Here is an 18,879-nt window from a genome sequence, read left to right as displayed (position 1 = left end):
CGTACTTTATATCTTTCTTTCTCGTCTAAATTAGAGTTTATGTTTACATATGTTGTAAACTTAGACGTTTTGTTTGGACATTTTAGGAAACGCGTCACTGATTAGGAGGCCGCGCCCGCTTCCGGTAGCAGTCACGTCACAGGCAGCCGTCAGTCCGCAACCTCCCATCCTGGATCAGCTTCTTGTTGGGTAGGTCGAAGCCGATCAACCGATATTTTTAAAATAAACTGCTCTACAAACTCAACCGAAGAAGGGAACCGGTATACGTTTAACGCGACTACGACGATGAGTCCTCGACGTTTGTAGACGTCACGTTAGCTAGATGATAGTTAGCCATGTGCCGAATTTGTCGTTGGAGCTAGCTATCCGCTAGCTTAAGCTAAGTTTGTTGTAGGCGGAAACTCTCGCGATTTCAGAGACTTGAGTTGCGTTGATAATTCAAAAACTATAGTGAACGAGAGTTTACTTTTGCCCTCGGCCCTCGGATCATCTGGTAATTCGTCATTAATCCTACAGTAGCGGGCGAAGGAATGATTCGGCTTAACGCCTTTTCGCCCACGGTGTAACTTCCTAGAATGTTAGGACGCAACATAATGTACAACCTGACATGAGGTTAACGAGAAGTTTCACGGCCGTCTTTTGTGCTTTTCGGTGTTAAACATATGCCGAATATGTCAGTGGTCAAACGGTATCAACATTCCAGTTCAGACTTGGCTTTGTAAGATTAGGTTCTCAAGCCGTGTCACGCGCGTTGCCTAATATCAAGATATTTTGAGGGGGGGCGTGTGTGACGTGACGTATTCTTGAACAGGCGACAAAGGATGGGGCTAATCGAGTGTGCGTCGTCATTTGTGGTATTGGGATTTTTTTAAGTTGACACTAACTCAATATCTATGTCTTACCCCGATAATTAGACGCTAGAGTACCTCGTTGTTTTGGCCCTGATTGAATGGAGTCAACTTTAAACAAGTCGCTATCCTGACCGTCTTGCTTCCATTTCTCTTTGCCAGATGGCCCGTTGATGTCAGTCACACTTGCCATGGATGTCACTTACTTGCTACTGCTTAGCAGTCTCGGCCTTGCCGTTAATACTCAAGGTGAGTGGTGGAGAGGATAACGGTATACACTTTGTGTGGTCAATACACAAGCTGCTGTTGACTCTTTCATTATCTCGTCCTCGGCTCTCGTTTTAATCTCTTGACTCTTTATTTTTAATTATAGCTCAAGACTGCCCTGTACCAGTAGGAGGAAACAACATGGGATTTAAGGACATTCTTCCAGCAATATTCCCAAATGGGACCAAAGTTTCCTTTGAATGTAATGTTGGCTACCAGTCTGCAGGAGGGTCTTCTAGCATTACTTGTACTAATGGTATATGGAGTCCTGTGAAGCTGAAATGCGAAAGTAAATATGAGCCCTTTTTATTTATACATAATTCATAATGGTAATATTTTATATAAGGTATAAACCGGCACTATTCTGGTTTTCTTCTGGTAGATAATGTAAACCAACAAATACATTCTGCATTAATAGATACATATTTTACTTGTTTCAGAGAAGAGCTGTGGCAATGCTGGAGAAGTGCCAAATGGAGATATTGATTATCATGGGATATCTTTTGGAGATAAACTAGTAGTTACCTGCAATCCTGGGTTAGTAATAAACTGACTGACTATGGTGACTAATACTTAAAAATCTGTCCAAAACCAAACTACTCTTCTTTTCCTATTTAGTTATCACATAGTTGGCAAAGGAGAGATCTATTGCGGAGACAAAGGGTGGCTGGGGAGGTTGCCTACATGTGAAGGTTGGTAAACTCTTTGTCTTAATACAGAGAACATGACTAAATGAAAAGTGTCTATATGCATTCTAATAAATGTCACTTTTATTTTGCAGCGGTGGCTTGTAGTACACCAGAATCGCTGACGAATGGCCGCTTTAGTCCAGTCAAAGAATCTTACATCTTCCCAGAAGTTGTACAGTACGAATGTCAAAAAGATTTCACAATGTCTGGATCCAGATTATCGTCATGTTCAGCAGATGGAACATTTAAGCCTGCTCCTCCAACATGTATCAGTAAGTGTTTCATTAGCTCCTACAGATGAACTCTCCTACTATGTTTAAAGTTGTTTTGGGCAAAATATTGATTTCCTTTTGAAACCCACTTTGTTTGCAGTGGTTAAATGCGAAGAGTTCAATCTGCCAAATAGTGAAGTGTTGGGGGGTTCTCGGCCCCCTTACAAACACCAGTCTACAGTGATTCTCGGGTGCCACTTTGGATATAATCTGGAAGGAAATCCGACCCAAACATGTGAACTAAACAGCCAGTGGGCACCTGGACTTCCAACATGTAAACGTAAGTCAGATTGATGGATGCATTGGTTCCAAATAGTTGGTAATTTCTGTTCATATTTCGTCTTACATGAAGGAAAGATGTTTAAATGCACGCCAATATCCCCAGAAATGCGATATAGAAGTTAAAAAATGGCATTTCTCATTTCTTCTTGAATTGAGAACAAATTAGTTTAATGAGGTGTTAAAAGACTTTATTTTTTTCTCAAAATTGTATGTAGTTTAAATTCAGCAAGTAGTAAACCTGCCTACTATGGTAAAGGCTATTTTGGGCAACTGTATTAATTCACTTTAAAAAACCTCCTTTGCCTGCAGCGGTGCAATGCGATGACCCCGATATAAAACATGCTACCATGGAGGGGGGTTCCATGCCCCCTTACACATTCAAGTCTACGGTGACTTTTTCTTGCACATCTGGATATAATATGAAAGGAGTTGGCACCCAAACATGTGGTCCAAATGGTCAGTGGACACCTGGACTCCCAACATGTGAACGTAAGTCATAGGGCACAGCTTTGTTTACATCTGTTCATTGATGAACACGGTTTTATACCAACCCAGAAGCCATTACTTTCTTTAAAGCCTTCAGCTTTGTCACATAATGTTCTCTTTACTTTGGTCCGTCTTTTTCCTTTCTGATCACATCGACACTGCGCTTCCTGAGCAACAAATGTATTGTTATGCAAGGAAGGCTCCGAGAGCACTAGCCATCGGCTCCTCTTAGCCAGCCGTCCATTCGCAGTCGAGGAAGGTGCATAAATTAGGCCCCACAAAAACCTGACCCGATATGTAGTTATGAGTATGTTGCGCTCTTAGTCTATATTGCCATTGTTTTCATTTTTTTCAGTATGATCTCTATAACGTTGTCATATGTGGAGCAGTCGCCTTGCGAGTTGTGAGGTTTTACGAGGTATTTTAATGCAGTCCTTCGTATTTAATGAGACTACTGGGGGGGAAAAAAGTGGGTTAAGAATGTAGCGCAAGCAATGGGCAGATTGATTGATGGATGGATTGGTTCCAAATAGATTTTTTAGTTCATATGTTGTTTTACAAGCAGGAAAGGTGTTTAAATGAATGCAATATCCCCAGAAATGTGATATAAAGGTTTTAAAATGGCATTTCTCCAATTGAGAACAAATCATTAGTTTAATGAAATGCTAAAACACTTTATTTTTCCTCCCAACCCTTTCTCAAAATTGTATCTAGTTTAAATTCAGCTGAGTCATTAACCTGCCTACTATGGTAAAGGCTATTTTGGGCAACTGTATTAATTTACTTTACTTTAAAAAAACCTCCTTTGCCTGCAGCGGTGCAATGCGATGACCCCATTATAAAACATGCTACCATGGAGGGGGGTTCCATGCCCCCTTACACATTCAAGTCTACGGTGACTTTTAGTTGCACATCTGGATATAATATGAATGGAGTTGGCACCCAAACATGTGGTCCAAATGGTCAGTGGACACCTGGACTCCCAACATGTGAACGTAAGTCATAAATGAAAGCAGCTGCTTTGTTTAGGTTGTCAACAAAAAAAAAGTCTGCTGACGAAACGACACACCGTTGTGTTTTTGCAGTAATGCCAACCACCAAACCTCCTTCTACCACCAAGAAAACCATAGGTAAAGTTTTTTGTTAATGCTTAAAGACCAGTTAAAGTCCAACAGTGTTCCTTGATCAAATGTTTCAATTTCTTTTGCCAAACTATTTATTTATAGTATTAATGCATCAATTATCTGCTCAGATGATGCTGAGCTAAAAACTCAATTTACTCCAATCATCTTTTCCTCCTATAACACTTCATATGACGCGTACCTGCGTATGGTTCCATCCATCCATTGATCTGTGTCGATTAATTGTAGTAAAAAAACGTTATTTTGCCCAATGGTTAACTCGCTTGCTCTCTTAATTCATAGGATACTATGACACCCCCCTCCTCACAATTACAAGGCTCTGTTTGTCCATGTAAGACGCAGTAGATGGGCGTGATGTTTTTTTAATGTTTTGATGGTACATCTGTTTCAGATGATCCTGAATTGGTTGATCCTCCTGGTAAGTCCTCAAAGGATTTATTTGTTCAACATTTCGAGATCAGCATTGTACTTAACCCCAAATCACTGTTTGACAATGCAATGATGCCTTTATTCATTGTGTGTGTGTTTTTTTTCCATACAGGCAACAATGGAAAAGGGATGGCTGTAGGGTTGGGTCTCGGTTTGACTGGTAAGTTTTAACTTGATAATTGAACAGTAGATCAAAGAGGTAATGTTGACCCAACTATGAACTGCATAGCTTTCTAGAGAGAGCATCATGTCATTTCAAACAAGAGGACACTTTAGTTCTTTTGCTGTAGTTGTTCTGTACTTAATGCCTGTGTTCTTTGTGAAGGGTGAATATCATGTTTCCCTTTTTGAAGTGGTTTTCAAGGAGCGGAAGTGTTTAATTTCCCTTCTAAAAATTGTTCTCAACCACCCCCCGCTTTTGTCTCATCGAAATAGCCCTTACTGTTATTGTCCTCACTGCCTTGGGATTCTATTTCTTTGGAGTTCCGGCATTCATCAAAGACAAAAAACGGTAAAATGTGGTTTATTTCAACTGCACACTTTGTCTTTTTACATCTGAGACCATTTATTAAAGGTGGCTGATGTGGGTAAACGCTTTCCTAACCCTCTTATATCGCAGTGTTTAGTCTGTATTTTCCTACTGTTGAAGCTTGCTGTCTTTCAGGTGTGGCATGTTGAAGTTGGGTGCATTGGAGGTTTTTTTTTCATTTGGGTTATTGCTCTACTGCACAGAGCTGTTGGTCACTTGTTAGAAAACGCTCTGCCAGTTATTTTAATCCAGTGCTGACAAACTATCCCTTTGCAGCAAAGATGATTGAACATATTTGCACGAGGAAGCACCTGCTCTAGCCATAGACTGGTATACAAATGAGATGTTTCGCACATCCATTCTAAACAGGATACACAACAAATATGTATGCCACTACAATTTAAAGTTTTCTTTTATTAAATAAAGAATAGTCTTCCATTATTTTCTAATTGATGCTGGGTATGCAGAAGGCCCATGATACCTGATCTTAGAATCCACCAAGGCACTGTGCTGTTCACGTATAATTTCTCATTTCCATTCTTTATAAATTTGCTAAATAGGAAGCGGTAGTTGCTGGTGTGTGCCAATTAAGGAAGTGTTTCTGAGCCAACTATTTGTCTCCTGTTGGGGTGGTGCCAAAGGCCTAATCTCTGTTCATGAGATTTTCCTCAGAAGATGAGTCACACCCCTGCAATGGGAGGTTTGAACTTTGTATCAAAGTCCCACCACTCGGGCCCTGAAGGCGACTGAGTGGGACTTTAAATACGAACTTTGGATCAGCCTTATGGCCATATTATAAAATAATGACACAGTGGTTGTTGGTTGGTGTTTTTTGGAAGAAAAAAAAAAACACTGAACAGCGTTTCCATTATTTATTTAGTTCTCATTTTAAAATGTAAAGAAATCAGGCCACAAAGGGGAAATATATTTTTTCTCAGTTACACCCTCAGAAATATTGCTCTTCTGGCTGTGAGTGTGCCATTTCATTTCTCTGGGCTTCCTAAAACTCTTTTGCTCCTTGTGTGGCTGGGTGTTCAGAACCAGTAACGCTGATCAGTCATTATTGGATTACAGCTCTCGGAGAGGCGTTCCTGAAAATGTCGCTTCGAAAGCGGATGAGGAGGTACCACTCTCGGTGAGATGTGCCGCCCGGCACACTTAAGACTCGTTCCTGCCAAAGGACCAGATTTGATGAGTAGTTTGTTTTTCAAGCTTTATGTCCATAATAAATGACTAATCTTTTTTTCCTTCCTGGGCTGCTAACCAACCTGCTGACCGTCCTTTCTCTACCCTTCATAGGAAATTTGTCTCCTTCGCAGGGCTGAGTGGATTTTTACAATTTGTCTGAAAATGTTTTTTCTAAATAATTTAGATGACTTGTCTGTGCTTCTTCTGTTTCCCTGTAGTAAGCGCCCTGTTGGTCCAGCATTACTGGCTGTAAAAATGGCCAGCTGAGGAGAAGACGCCACTAGTCCAGTTGTTGAATGGACTTTGCACTTCAGCCATGTTTGGGGATCCCTTCCCTGTTTCTTTACACCACATCCACATCTGTTTCAAATCAGTCATGGTGGAATGGTGTTTGCTAGAGAGGCTTGAGCTGTTGATTTTTAGAATGTTTGCACTGCTGAGAGCTCAGCGCAGCCTGGTAAATTTAGCTTATGACCTTAAACAAGCGTGATCACTGAAGAATGTTTCAATGCTTGACCTTTTTCCCCCAAATACAGCTGTAATGATTAAAATGATTTGGGTTAATCTTTGGAAACATACAAAATAGGGAATGTGTGTTTAATTAGAACGCACTAGGAATTTATTTGATCAAATTCTCATTTGTGTAACGTAAATTGACATAAAGCGTTTGATTAAGGCCTCCTGTCACGTAGATTAAACATCTACTTCTGTGAGATATTCTACAAATCAGTCAAACCGAGCATTGCTTAAAAACATTCCAAATGCCTTAATGAACAAGTGTTTTAGCTTGTCAGTTGTATTTTGTCAATTAAGACTTAATTGTGCAGTTTAGCATGTTAATAATAAACTTTTTGTTTAATGTCATATTTTGCATTGTTTTGTGTGTAGCACAACTAATGTATAATTTGTATTTCTACCCCCCCCCCCCCCCCCCCCCCAAAAAAAAAACGTACACACAAGAAGTAGTTGAGAAGCATTGATGTACAGCACGGCTTGCTTTGGTGATTGTCTATTTATTTGAAATGTTTTAAAAACATCGACATTTTTGTATTCCGTGGCAGGATTTAATGCCGGCACTATTTTTTTGTAATTATTGAAATAAAATGGTAATCAACTACAATCTCCCCCTCTTATTCACCTTAGACGCGATATAACATCACAGCGAGAAGCTTCCGCCTCTATGAGCAATATAGAAACTATGCTCCATCACCTCGGAGCAAGAGGCTTCAAACGCACTGAATGACGAGAGACAATATGAATCCAAAATGGTTTATTGCCATCTTTACACATAAAAGAAAATGTACAAAGAATAACATGTTGAGATGTTCCAGAAAACGCACTCGGACACGGACTTAAACGTAGAGAGGACAAAGAGCTGGAGGCACACGCCTCTTCAGACGCTGTGCAGCTGTCTTGTTGCTGGTCAGGGACAATCACTTCCCGCCCCGAGAACACTGATTTCAAATGGTGCTAGATGGATGACAACACTCTAAGCCACCATCTGAAACCAGCTTCCAAGGGGGGCACTTGTGCCCTAAAGCTTATAAACGTTAAGCATTGTTTAGGTGTGCGATCGCTGAGCGTTGTACACTTTCCTGGCAAAAAAAAAAGCATATTGAGTAAGATCTATTTTCTTGCCTCTTTGATCAATAACAGCTGAACTATAAGGTGAGACTAACGGACAATGTAATGGTGTAAATTGACTCCATATCTAATGGGAAGACGTTTTGACGAATACAGGAAGAGTCAGGGTGTGAATAACCTGAACACACAATGCAAAACGTATTCACAGAAGCTCAGCTTTGCCACAAGTTGCCGGAGGTGATAGACTCCCAGAATCCATATTTGCAAAACACCTTTCAAAACCAACCTGACAGCCTTTTAGTGTTTCACTGTATACATCAAACGCTACACAAGAGGGCGGCACAGTGCTGAGCACTGCTGCAGTGTGGATGGCTCTCCGGGGTTTACCCGCCCGTCCTCGTAATCAATGCCTTAAACCACAGTGCCACCTCGAGGATTTGGCTAGAAAAAGGAGTGAGTACAAGATACTTAAATTCACCTACTTTCATGGTACGCTTGCATCAATACATAAAAAAGTGCAATATTTACATTTGAATGTGACTTCAATGTAGATAAAAAAAACAGCAAACTGAATACTTTCTCCATTGCAAACATGCATCTAGATGTCAGTCATTTCGTTACATTTGTAATTTTACCGCAATCGATCTACAGTCCGTAAAAATAAAGAGCAGCTTACTTGCGAGATGAGATCTGTCCTTCACTGTAACCGATTTCAAATGGTGCTAGAAACAAAAGCAGACTCTGAACACCAAAAGTAATCGGTCAACTTTGGAGAAAGGACGGAGAGCTTGTGAGAACGCGTCTGGCGGCGGTTCGTAGCCCACGGAGCCTGCGGACACCTCCTGTGACGCTTCCTGTCGCTGGCCAGGGGCAATCACTTCCCACCCCAAGAACACTGATTTCAAATGGTGCTAGATAGATGACAACACTCTAAGCCACCACCTGAAACCAGCTTCCAAGGGGGGCACCTTTCGTAACAAAAAAAAAAACCCTCCCCATGTGGCACAAAAAAAAACACTAAGAAAAAAAGAAAAGGAAAACAGACATTAATAAAAGCACACAACAAACATAACACAACATTTAATCATAACACACACAAGCGATTGTTTCAGTTGGGTCGTTTGGGGGTTTTGAGGAGGGGCACGAGGTTCGTCTGCATCTCAGTGCGCCCCCAGTTATGAGAAACAAGCAGGAGTGAACCGAAGAACAAAACAAAAAACGTCTTCAAATGACTTCCAGGGTGTGCTCTGTGTCCATTCTTTGCTATTTGCGACAGGGAACCGAAAAGGTTGAAGGCAGCAGCACACTGGGTCGAGTAGAGCAGCGAGCCCAGGGACTCGGTGCAGGCTGTTTATAGTCCGGAGGCCAACAAACTAACCAAGCAAAGCACACCAGAAACTGCAGTGAGAACTCCTACTTTCGAAGAGAGACCAGCTGATAGATGCGGCGCCCTGTTCAGTCTCGCTTTCTCTGCAGGCCAGTCGAGCAATGTGTTGCTGTTTTTTTTAAACACTGTCTTATGGGCCTCCGTTACGCTGATGGTTTAGTGATGGCCGTAGAAAGCGTCACATTTTGATCCGCTCTACCGTGATTTGGACGGAGGTCAATCGGCATAGTGGGGAACCTGCTGGGGCTTCAGACGTAATGCATGCTGGGATGGTTTAGGCTCATGCTATTGCACGGAAAGGAGTTGGATTCAGCGCATTGGTTCAGGACAGAAGGCACAGAGCAGGACAGCAGGTGAAGAGATAGAGAGAACTAGGAAGGAAATAGAAAACCACCGAGAAGGCACCATCTCTCTCCCACACACACACACACACACACACACACACACACACACACACACACACACACACACACACACACACAACTGCTCTGATACTTGATCCAAGCTCCACGGATGTGGGAACACACTCACTCACACACACAAACACTGCAACTTCATGTCTTTCACGCTCACCTGCAGCTCTGAGGACCCAGGTACCGAGGAGTCGTCCTCCCCGCGCTGCTCGGTTGGAACGCGGAGGATGACGGCGTCGCTCTCCGGCCACTACAAGGGGGAAAAAAGCAAGGAAGTGGCAGTGAATCTCCTGCAATGAGAGGCATGACGCATGAGAGGGTGGGGCGCGGACAGGTAGTTGCCAAGTGTTTTCAACAGAGCACACATCTAACACACTTTCCCCCGCACTGCTGTTTTTACATTAAGAATAAAGGATCATTCATTTACTTTGATTTTCCTGAAGTCCTTATCAGGCTTCAGATTGAACAGGTCAAGCCATATTAGTGTGGAACCTGTGTGTGTGTGTGTCGTCTCTGATCACTGGGTCCGTCTTTAGGTGTCTGGTTCCGACTCGCTCTCTTTTATTGGGGTTGTTTGTTGCTTGTGCGCCACTGGACCTGTTGTGTAATGCTTAGAAAAGATTTAAAGGGACAGGAGGCACTCAGAGTGTGGCCAACAACAGAATCAGGATTGAACTGTGTAGCACCCTGCAAAACCCTTTAGGGGGGGGGGGGGGTCAATAGCTCCACAGCGCTCCTTATTTACAGAGAGATATTTCAAATATAAAGGCAGCAGTAAATTGCTCAGTAAGCAAGCTGCCGTGAGACATGAGCAATACACCATTCTTACAGCTGTCATGCTCAACACGTCTACAAAGCTGGAATATGTCCATCTCTGACTGCAGGTCATGTGTACGTAGCCTGGTAGACTAACTGCAATAATGCTACGCTCCCCTTCGTAGTGGTGCAGTGAGCAAGTATCATCATCTTCTTTACGACTGGCTTATAAAAAAGAAAAAGAAAAGGGCAGAAAAAAAGGCAGCAATAGTACAGTTCGTTATCACATCAGCACATTTAGAGGAGAGGAGGGAGTGAAAGGGAGAGAGAGAGAGAGAGAGAGAGAGAGAGAGAGACGCTGGGGGCTGCAATGCAGACCAGGGGCAGCCACACGCGCTCTCGCATCAGCTTCGAAAGGTTTCGGATGTTTGGACCTCTTGTCAGGAGAACAAGAGGATCTCTCCTTGTCACAGGTACCGGAGAGCGTCACTTATAAAGGGCTATGTACACAATGCTGACGGTAAAATGAAGAGTAACACCACAGCACCCCATGATATGACACTGCATATTCGTAGGAATGATTCTGGTTGGAATAAAGTTTATGTATAACGGTACATTTCCAATGAATTCATTCTAATAAACTGCTGGAGCAGACTGTCGGTGAAAAGCAGGTTACATAATACACAAGTATTTGAACTTGTCTAAAGGCAAGAACATGTAGCATTGAATCAAATTATGTCATTGAATAATAAATGGATCACTGCCAGCAATTCATCTTTCAGCTACCATCTCTAGGAGAACTTTGTGAACTAACATAATTAACTAAATAGAAATGCCCTTTTGTTGTTTTATTCTTTAGAAAAATAGGTCGGAAAAAATGTGGGGACAGTAGCCGTAAGACAACGTGTAACCAAGGTCTGAGATTGGCCAATGCACCACAGGAGGCGGGCCCGGGTAGAAACGTTTTTTCGGTTTTCTGGATGCCGATGGGATCATGACGATGTTATTTGATCCCATAGCCACTTGACAGCTGAGCCAAATGTTAACAAATGATTCAAACTGCTCTTTGTGATCCTCTGACATCACTCATCACGTCACTCTTTCTAAACCAGTCCGGGAAACTAATACCACAATCTAAAAATAGCCCCAGGTTAATCTTTTAACCATTAAATGTATGTATTTAGCAGCTCAACCCTGATAGGGGCAGACGTGGCACTCACGTATCCATGGAAAAGTGTTCCTGCAACTACAACGCCTTCGTACGAGAGAACGGTGCGTTTGAACCAATCAGATGTTCGAACCTCAGCTGCCCGCTCGCAATAAGCCAAAAAAGTATTTGCTGCGCAGCTTGTGGGGCTCCTCCCACCCAATGAGAATCCAGCTTTGGCCCGATAATGGCCTGTGATGCAGCAGCTCCAGGAAGTGCAGCGCATGTGAACTGGACGGAAGCCAAAAAGCTGAGCCACCAAGAGAGCAGAGTAAACAAGTTCTCCATCTACCCCTCGCTCGCCCCCCCCCCCCCTTCACCTCTACCTCGCTGATCCTGAGCCCTGACATTTAGCCCCTTCTGTGGCTCGGTACCAGCTGCGTACCGGATGAAGAGACGTCCAGCCCCCCGGAAAAAAAAGAAAAGAAAAAAAAACAGGACTGCGTCACCGTCTCCGTCCCTCGCAAGCTACGCAGAAACAAATGACAACGGTTTCCGACCAAATCCCAGTGGGCCTGGAGTGGGGAGGTGAGGGAGGGCGTGTTAGTGCCACTAAACGTGGACACCGAGCTGATCTGTTGTCAGCTTACAGCTGGATCCCAATCAGTCTCCGAGCATGGAGCAGCAGGCATGTATGAAGGCACTCTTTTCCTTTAACAGCAGCCAACAGTTTGAGCTCAGACACACACACACACACACACACACACACACAGACACACACACACACACACGCAGTGGCGTAAATATTGTTACCCATTTGGCCGCAGCACAAACTTATCCTGTTGTTGTATCCTGTTAAAGGCTACCGTCATGTCCACCCTGCATCTGCGCACACTCCCAGCCGATGGTGTGTGAGTCTAATACGGTTTCATAATAAGTCAGACGGCACGATGCATGATTGTATTCACCAATGGAATTGTCCGGATTCCTTGGCGTGAGGAAAAAAAGCAATGTTTGAATACCTCAATCAGTCTTAGCAAAAACATTACACACCGAGCTTCGTTGTGATATTGAGAACCCTCCAGAATATTCTTACGTTAACCCCTTTGTCGCACCTCTGCCCACCCAGATCGCACACATCTTACCAAGACCTAGAGAAACTGTGTCACATCTTCAGCATCCATGTTGAAACTCCCGATACCAGCTCAAAGAACCTAGAAAACACAAACACACACACACACAGACGGCAGATGAGGACAAAACTACGAAGGAGGAAGAGGAGGAGTAAGCCGAGGTTGTCCGAAACCATTGTGGCAATTCTGGTTGAAAAAAAAACAAAAAAAAACTCGATGACTCTGGGCTCAGCTTCTGTTTCTCCTGACATGAAAAAGTGACGTAGCAACTAATCCAAAATCTCTCTCTCTCTCTTGCTCTCTCTCTCTCTCTCTCTCTCTCTCGCTTTACCTCTCTGTCTCTCTCCCTCTCTGCTGTCCTCTCAAACACACACACTCTCCATTTTCATCTTGTTGCAACAGAACTGCCTTTAGTCTGCTACTCCAAGCTAACACACGCAAAGCAGAACCCGCACAAATGCATGTGTAAGTGCGCATGCCTGCATGTGCACACGCGCATACACACACACACACACACAAAGCTTCGCACCCGACTGTGACGCAGCACTCAATTTTCTGTGCTTTCCCACCACTGTTGTGGCTCTCACGACGCAACTTCTTCATCAAGATGAGCCAGAAACACAGCAGCTAGCTAGCTCGCACACGAGGCAAGTGAGCATGAGCAGACTGCAGGTAAAAAGGGACCCTACCACCGAGGCTTCTTGTCCCCAACTGTATGTGACGTTGCTGTGTCTGCCCCACCCAACCACCACCACATGTCCCCTTGTATTTGGGTCCCCCTTACTCTCTGGCGCACTCCTCTCTGCTCACGGCTAGAGACGCACTGGCTCCTCTGCCTGTGAGGCTGAGCTGACTGAGCCTCCTCGATCACCTGACAGCCCACTGCTTTTAAAGGCACATCACCACGGCCTATCGGTTGCATAAGCACTCGCACGGCGTTCTAGTGAGGGATGACACTTGTGTCTCTGTCTGCAAAAAGGGGCGACATGTCTTAATGTGATGCTTTTCTAATACCCACATGTAGGTTACTGCAATTACTGATGTGGAAAAAAGGCAGTTTCTTATTCAATGTCGCTGCTTCTAGCCCTCTGGAGAAGAAGCAACGTTAGTGATTTAACAAATACACTTTACCATGAAGAGGCCTACCGCAAATGTACTTCCTCTTTCCGTTCTCGGGGCTTCACACTGTAGCTCTGACCAAAAGAATACCGCTTAATCCTGTTTCTGTTCCAAATGATTCATCCAGTTAACCCAATAGAGAATCTTGTGGAATGACAGGAAGATTAAAAAAAAGGACATTCCTTCAAACAAGTGTGTTGTATTGAATGTTCACCAGAAATGTAGCGGTTCCTTTAAAAAAAAAAAAAGGCTGTTCCGGTCTTATAAATAGTCTGGTGTGGTTCAGTCAAACATTAGCAGAGTGTATTTTAAGAACTGGCGTCTTTGCATTTCTTATCTGATTGTTCACATACCTTGATTAGATGATCCATCGTTTGTTATGTAGATCAGGCTGAAGGGGCTGAGGGGAAAAAACTTTTAGGGGGGGGGGGGGGGATTTGATGCCCTAAAAACAACAATCATCAAAATGATCAAACGACCTTTTCAGCATTGATAATGGAGAGCATTACAGCCTGGTGTCGCTACCACTGCAACACAGCAAATCATTTTGAAGAGATTGTGGATGTTAGCTGTGTCTCAATTTCCTTAAAATAAATTAAAAAAAGTAAAATTTGAAAAAAGTTATAACTCACACACTGAATATATTGATATATACAGTATATATATATATATATATATATATATATATATATATATATATATATTTCTTCAAATTCAAAGGAATATATATATACACCTAACATGCAGGTGTATTCCCTCATAACTATTGACAATAAGTCTGGTAATTTGCGCCACTGACCACCTGAACCTTGAAGTTTGCATGCGGCACCAACCCTCCCCCTATTTCAATGCGGTCTGGTCTTTTCCATTATCCTCCAATTACAGGTCCAGATTTTCACCTGTCATTTTGAGCTGTAAATGTTCTTCCTTCTAGTACTTGCAACTTGTGATGTTCTAATTCCCCACTGGAGCCAGAGCATATGGAGCCCGCGGCTTCATTTTACAGGACGAAGGAAAGATCAGCTTTCACCCTTGAGCTATATGGGAAATGTAAGTGATCCGACAGATCAAGGCATGTTTGAGCCCACTGGTAGATTGCAGAGTGTATTGATCCGAGGATTGAGATCTACAATGTTTCCTCTATGGTTTACAGCTTGGTGGGGTGGAGGGGGAGAGGGGGTGGTGGTGTTGAGGGATCCTGCACCCTGTATAAAATAACTGACCGGATAGTCTGTGACTATCATATGCCTGCAGGACCCCTACTAAAAACAGTCCTTCAAGTGTTTTTGATAACTTTGTCATCATTGCTTTTCCAAAACAAGAGCCGCCTTGACAAAGAACAGGAAGTTAAACTATGGTAATCTTGTGTGTTTGCTGACGCTGTAGCTTTTAAGATACACTGTCTATTTATGCTTCTCAACCAGTGGGCAGTGTATCATATATCAGCCATGCCTGTTACACTTCCCATATGATTATCTCTCCCTCGGAAAGATGCCATGTCAACTCCATTGATATTACTTGTGGCTGCATTGGGAACAATGGACATAGCTCCTACATTCACATTTAAAAAATGAAAAGGTATGTTGTTTTTGTGTTGTATTGAAAGTAAACCGTTGTAAACCATATTTTGCTTTTTATTACCTTGTTTCCAGTAAGCCCTCGGAAGACTGTGGATAGGCTCTCTGTGGGCACGTGTATCATGCACTAGATGACAAAAAAGAAGAGCTTCATCCTCGTTGGGTCCTGAGGATATCCCAGATGTTATTTCATGTCAAACATATTACACAGTGATTAAAATGTGTCCTTTAGGCTTCAGATTAGCACTTTCTGGCATTAAAATGTTGGATAAAGTCAGATAAATACATTTGTTCAGATTTAAATCTGATATTTTCATGTTTACTTTGTAGGGTTGTATTAATAAAGACTTTCTAATAACTTCATGCACGGCAAAAGATCCAAGCCTTAAGAAATACTCCCCCCCTCTGTTAGGTAGGGGTATTGCATGCTGGGGGGTTTGTTTACATCAGGAATAAAAAGTGCGTATGACATAGAAACCTCTGGATGGATGGAGCCGAGTCCAGGTATTGGCACATGAGGCACACGCACTTAAGGTTAACGAATCAGGGGGGATCAGAGTGGCTTTTCTTTAAACTAAACTATTCCAAGGCAATCTAATTCTGCCAATGCACGATGGAAAAGACCATCTTAGATGATGATGTTAACTGTAGGGTCTATATCCAATAAAATACTGTTGAATTAAGTCACCACTTATTTTACATTTCTTCAATAATGTTACAGTTTAAACACAGTATGCTCAGCTTGGAAGGGTATTACCTAGATACAGCACGATGCACTCTGAAAGATGCAATAGTGACACAATTCACTCTATCATTTAAATCTCTTGGAAAAGGTAACAAAATAAATGTTTCCTTGCAAATGCTACCTTTTTTATTTGCTGAACAATAGTTAAAAGTAATTTTTCTCCTCTACAAACTTATAATGCAACTTACAATGTTAACCTTTAAGGATATAACAAGTTTAATAAACGGTATTCAAATCTTAAATACTTCGAATCAAGGCACTCATTATACAGACAATACATGAATTAAATGATCACGCAGTTCTGCATGGATGTAAAGACCACTCACTCCTGAGGTAAATTGAAGTGCGCAACATCCTCCTGCAGTAACACCTCTCCATCCCAGCCTCCTCTCCTGCCGTGTCGCTGAAAACCAGGCATAAATCCGCTCAGTCATGTTTTATAAGGAAACAGCTGTGATCAAATATCCTGCTTATTTCCGGGTAACGTTGGAAACAACGCTGTAAATGGCGCACTATCCTAGATCGTTAGTCATAATCGTTCAAACAATTATCGACATCCTTTAACAAAAAAAAGAACTTAAGTTTTAAACCACATACGGATGAAATCGGTCACATCTCTAAAACAACCGACCGACCACCATAGGAGCATTGTAACCTGTATCCATATAAATGATGTTACCGTGTATTTCAAGGACACCTGGAAGTAAATAAACAGTGTCTCTCGGCAGGGTGGGTGGCTTACCGCCTCTATCGTAACACGTCCGGTCCTTTTGCCACCCGTCACCGCTGCCATTACCTCCCACCGAGCTACCAGTTATTATGAAATCCACCGTGCACCCTCGCTCTAATGAAAAAAAACAAAACAACCCTGTCCATCGACAGCAACAGACAGGCCACGCCCACCGCACACACCCCCGTGTTCTGATTGGACGTTACTCCAAAAGCCGTCAGCGGGGTCACGTGCCTTTTGACGCAAGTTTACAAACAGGCACAGAAAAGGCAGTCGCAGCGTTCCCTTTAAAGCAGTCATGGCGCAGAGTGCGGGTGAAACAAGAAGGTGCACTGCTCGGTGCTTCCGCTTTAGCTTGGATTTTCCTGTCTTGCCTCTCTACAACGTAAACATGTTGTATGACTGATGAAAACACATTAAGTCAATGTACAAGATTAAGCGATGATTACTTGAAGGCATTCATTACTGAATTTTAAGACACATTTTGAAGCGTGCTCCTAGTAATTGGTCTTGCCAATAATAGCTTGTCCTCCAGGGTAGATTACTTTAACCTTTGATTCATCAGTAAAGAGGACTGTGGCAGATTCAGTAAGCTTGTCGTTTTCATCATCCCATGAATTTACGTTATATGTAAATGCTGTGTTAAAAAATAATTATTCTGTACATAGTGGTTGAAACACATCTGACTGATGACTGATTACTCTCTTACCATTGGTAATCTTTGATATCGAACTTTCCAAAATGTTCCACATAGTCTTATACAATATCCTTATCCACTTCCTTATATTAGAACATACTATTGCCAGACATATCACAATATGAATATACTAATGAACTAAAGAAATAGAATTAACTAAAAAGGATCTTTTCTTTAGAAAACATTATCTGAACAGTTCAATTCTACCTTGATATTTCTTTTGATCATCCAGATATGCTAAAAACCATGTCCCCTGTGTCCTAATGAGTCACAAAGTTAAAAAAAAATAGACTGAGAGACTCATTTAAACACATTTTATTTGAACATTTGCATCTGCACATTTCTTGAATCTTAAGCTTCACTAGGAGCTTAGTTTGATGAAAAATTAAGGTTGATCGTGAGGTTGTTTGCCTACCCTGACAGGCAGTACTGTCAATCACATTTCATCAAAGTTTAGCTTAATTGAATAAAATAGCATTTAGTGATGAACTGTTCTCACTCAAAAGCAGAAGCATGAACCATTGTGACATAGACGATTTCTACAACAATATTTAAAAAAAGTTTGATTTCTGTATGCTTCTTATTTGTTTCATTTCACTTTGACTTTATCATTTATAGTTTGCCGCAGCAGGGGGCATCCTAACCCAACAATCACACTTTACTTCACTCTCACAGTCTGTATATTTCAAATAAGCATTTTAGTATCCTAAGCCCTATGCGACACCTTTTTGATAAGACTGATGGACTTGATTAAAAGTTTAGTCTTATTGTGCTTATCTAACAGCATTACTTTGAATCGGCTTTAGTAAATACATTAGTATCGTCTGCACGGTCAACAGTTCATAACAGGGTGGAGTGCGCCTTCTGGGGATAGTTGCATCACTGGAAAAAAGAGACAATGTATTCCAGACAGTTTCCCTAAACAGATGTTGGGAATAGAGGACAAAAACAACAGCACAGACAAATGTGCAGGAAAAAGACGAGATAGTAATTAAAGTTTCCAAGGTTTTTTCCACTAAAAAGGTGTCTATGGAAACAAAACATAACATTTGAGCTCCTTAATTTCCATCATTGCTTAATTAGTATATTCATTTGTTACAATGCAGTGCTGTTCCGTCTATTTGACACGCATTATAGTCATTCTACAAACTTGTGAGGGGCACTATATGGCAAGAGACTAATCAAACGACATGAAAAAACAGACAATATAAAGTAGTACTATTGCCTCATATCACATAAACATGAGTATAACCTATAGTTTACTAGCAACACACACATTTCGTAGTGCGAAAAGTGTAATTACAAAACATTCCATACAAGCTCACTGCCCAAACACAGCTGGCTGATGGGACAGTTACAAGTAGGATGTGTCTGGTCACATTAGTCATTGGGGCCTTATGTTCATGTTACAGAGGGGCCCCTCCCTTAATCTGGATACCAGAGCATAGAACATTTCCCT

The 18,879-nt window shown here is 42.1% G+C and overlaps 1 protein-coding gene and 1 long non-coding RNA gene across 13 annotated transcripts; one reads left to right on the top strand and one right to left on the bottom strand.

The window, feature by feature from the left end:
* The first annotated feature begins 109 nt into the window (after window positions 1-109).
* Window positions 110-7,064, top strand: LOC119222821 (membrane cofactor protein-like). 12 transcript variants are annotated; one of them, XM_062565363.1, is made up of 15 exons: window positions 110-189; window positions 1,011-1,097; window positions 1,222-1,404; window positions 1,556-1,652; window positions 1,734-1,807; window positions 1,897-2,076; window positions 2,177-2,356; window positions 2,668-2,847; window positions 3,660-3,839; window positions 3,930-3,974; window positions 4,378-4,404; window positions 4,528-4,575; window positions 4,851-4,926; window positions 6,019-6,079; window positions 6,351-7,064. In XM_062565363.1, exons 2-15 carry the CDS (start codon window positions 1,022-1,024, stop codon window positions 6,351-6,353), a joined length of 1,410 nt encoding a protein of 469 aa, XP_062421347.1. In that variant the 5' UTR covers window positions 110-189; window positions 1,011-1,021; the 3' UTR covers window positions 6,354-7,064. The 12 variants fall into 12 exon arrangements, with proteins under 12 accessions (XP_062421347.1, XP_062421349.1, XP_037335629.2 ...); XM_062565365.1 differs by lacking the exon at window positions 4,851-4,926; XM_037479732.2 differs by lacking the exon at window positions 6,019-6,079.
* Window positions 7,055-11,427, bottom strand: LOC134132851 (uncharacterized). The gene is made up of 2 exons (XR_009957049.1): window positions 9,677-11,427; window positions 7,055-8,733 (listed from the first exon to the last, which is right to left on the bottom strand). It is a non-coding gene; the product is annotated as an uncharacterized LOC134132851 (long non-coding RNA).
* Window positions 11,428-18,879: the final 7,452 nt, after the last annotated feature.

Source organism: Pungitius pungitius, chromosome 1 (genome assembly GCF_949316345.1).
Source record: "Pungitius pungitius chromosome 1, fPunPun2.1, whole genome shotgun sequence".
NCBI lineage: Eukaryota > Metazoa > Chordata > Actinopteri > Perciformes > Gasterosteidae > Pungitius > Pungitius pungitius.
This window is presented reverse-complemented; position numbering and strand designations above follow the sequence as displayed.

What these genes read in the sequence shown, in the direction of transcription:
- LOC119222821 (XM_062565358.1), top strand. Translation starts at nt 1,022, where the DNA reads ATGTCAGTCACACTTGCCATGGATGTCACTTACTTGCTACTGCTTAGC. An exon ending in TGGACTCCCAACATGTGAAC is followed by an intron (nt 3,840 to 3,929) that starts GTAAGTCATAAA and finishes GTGTTTTTGCAG; the next exon opens with TAATGCCAACCACCAAACCT. An exon ending in TGAATTGGTTGATCCTCCTG is followed by an intron (nt 4,405 to 4,527) that starts GTAAGTCCTCAA and finishes TTTTCCATACAG; the next exon opens with GCAACAATGGAAAAGGGATG.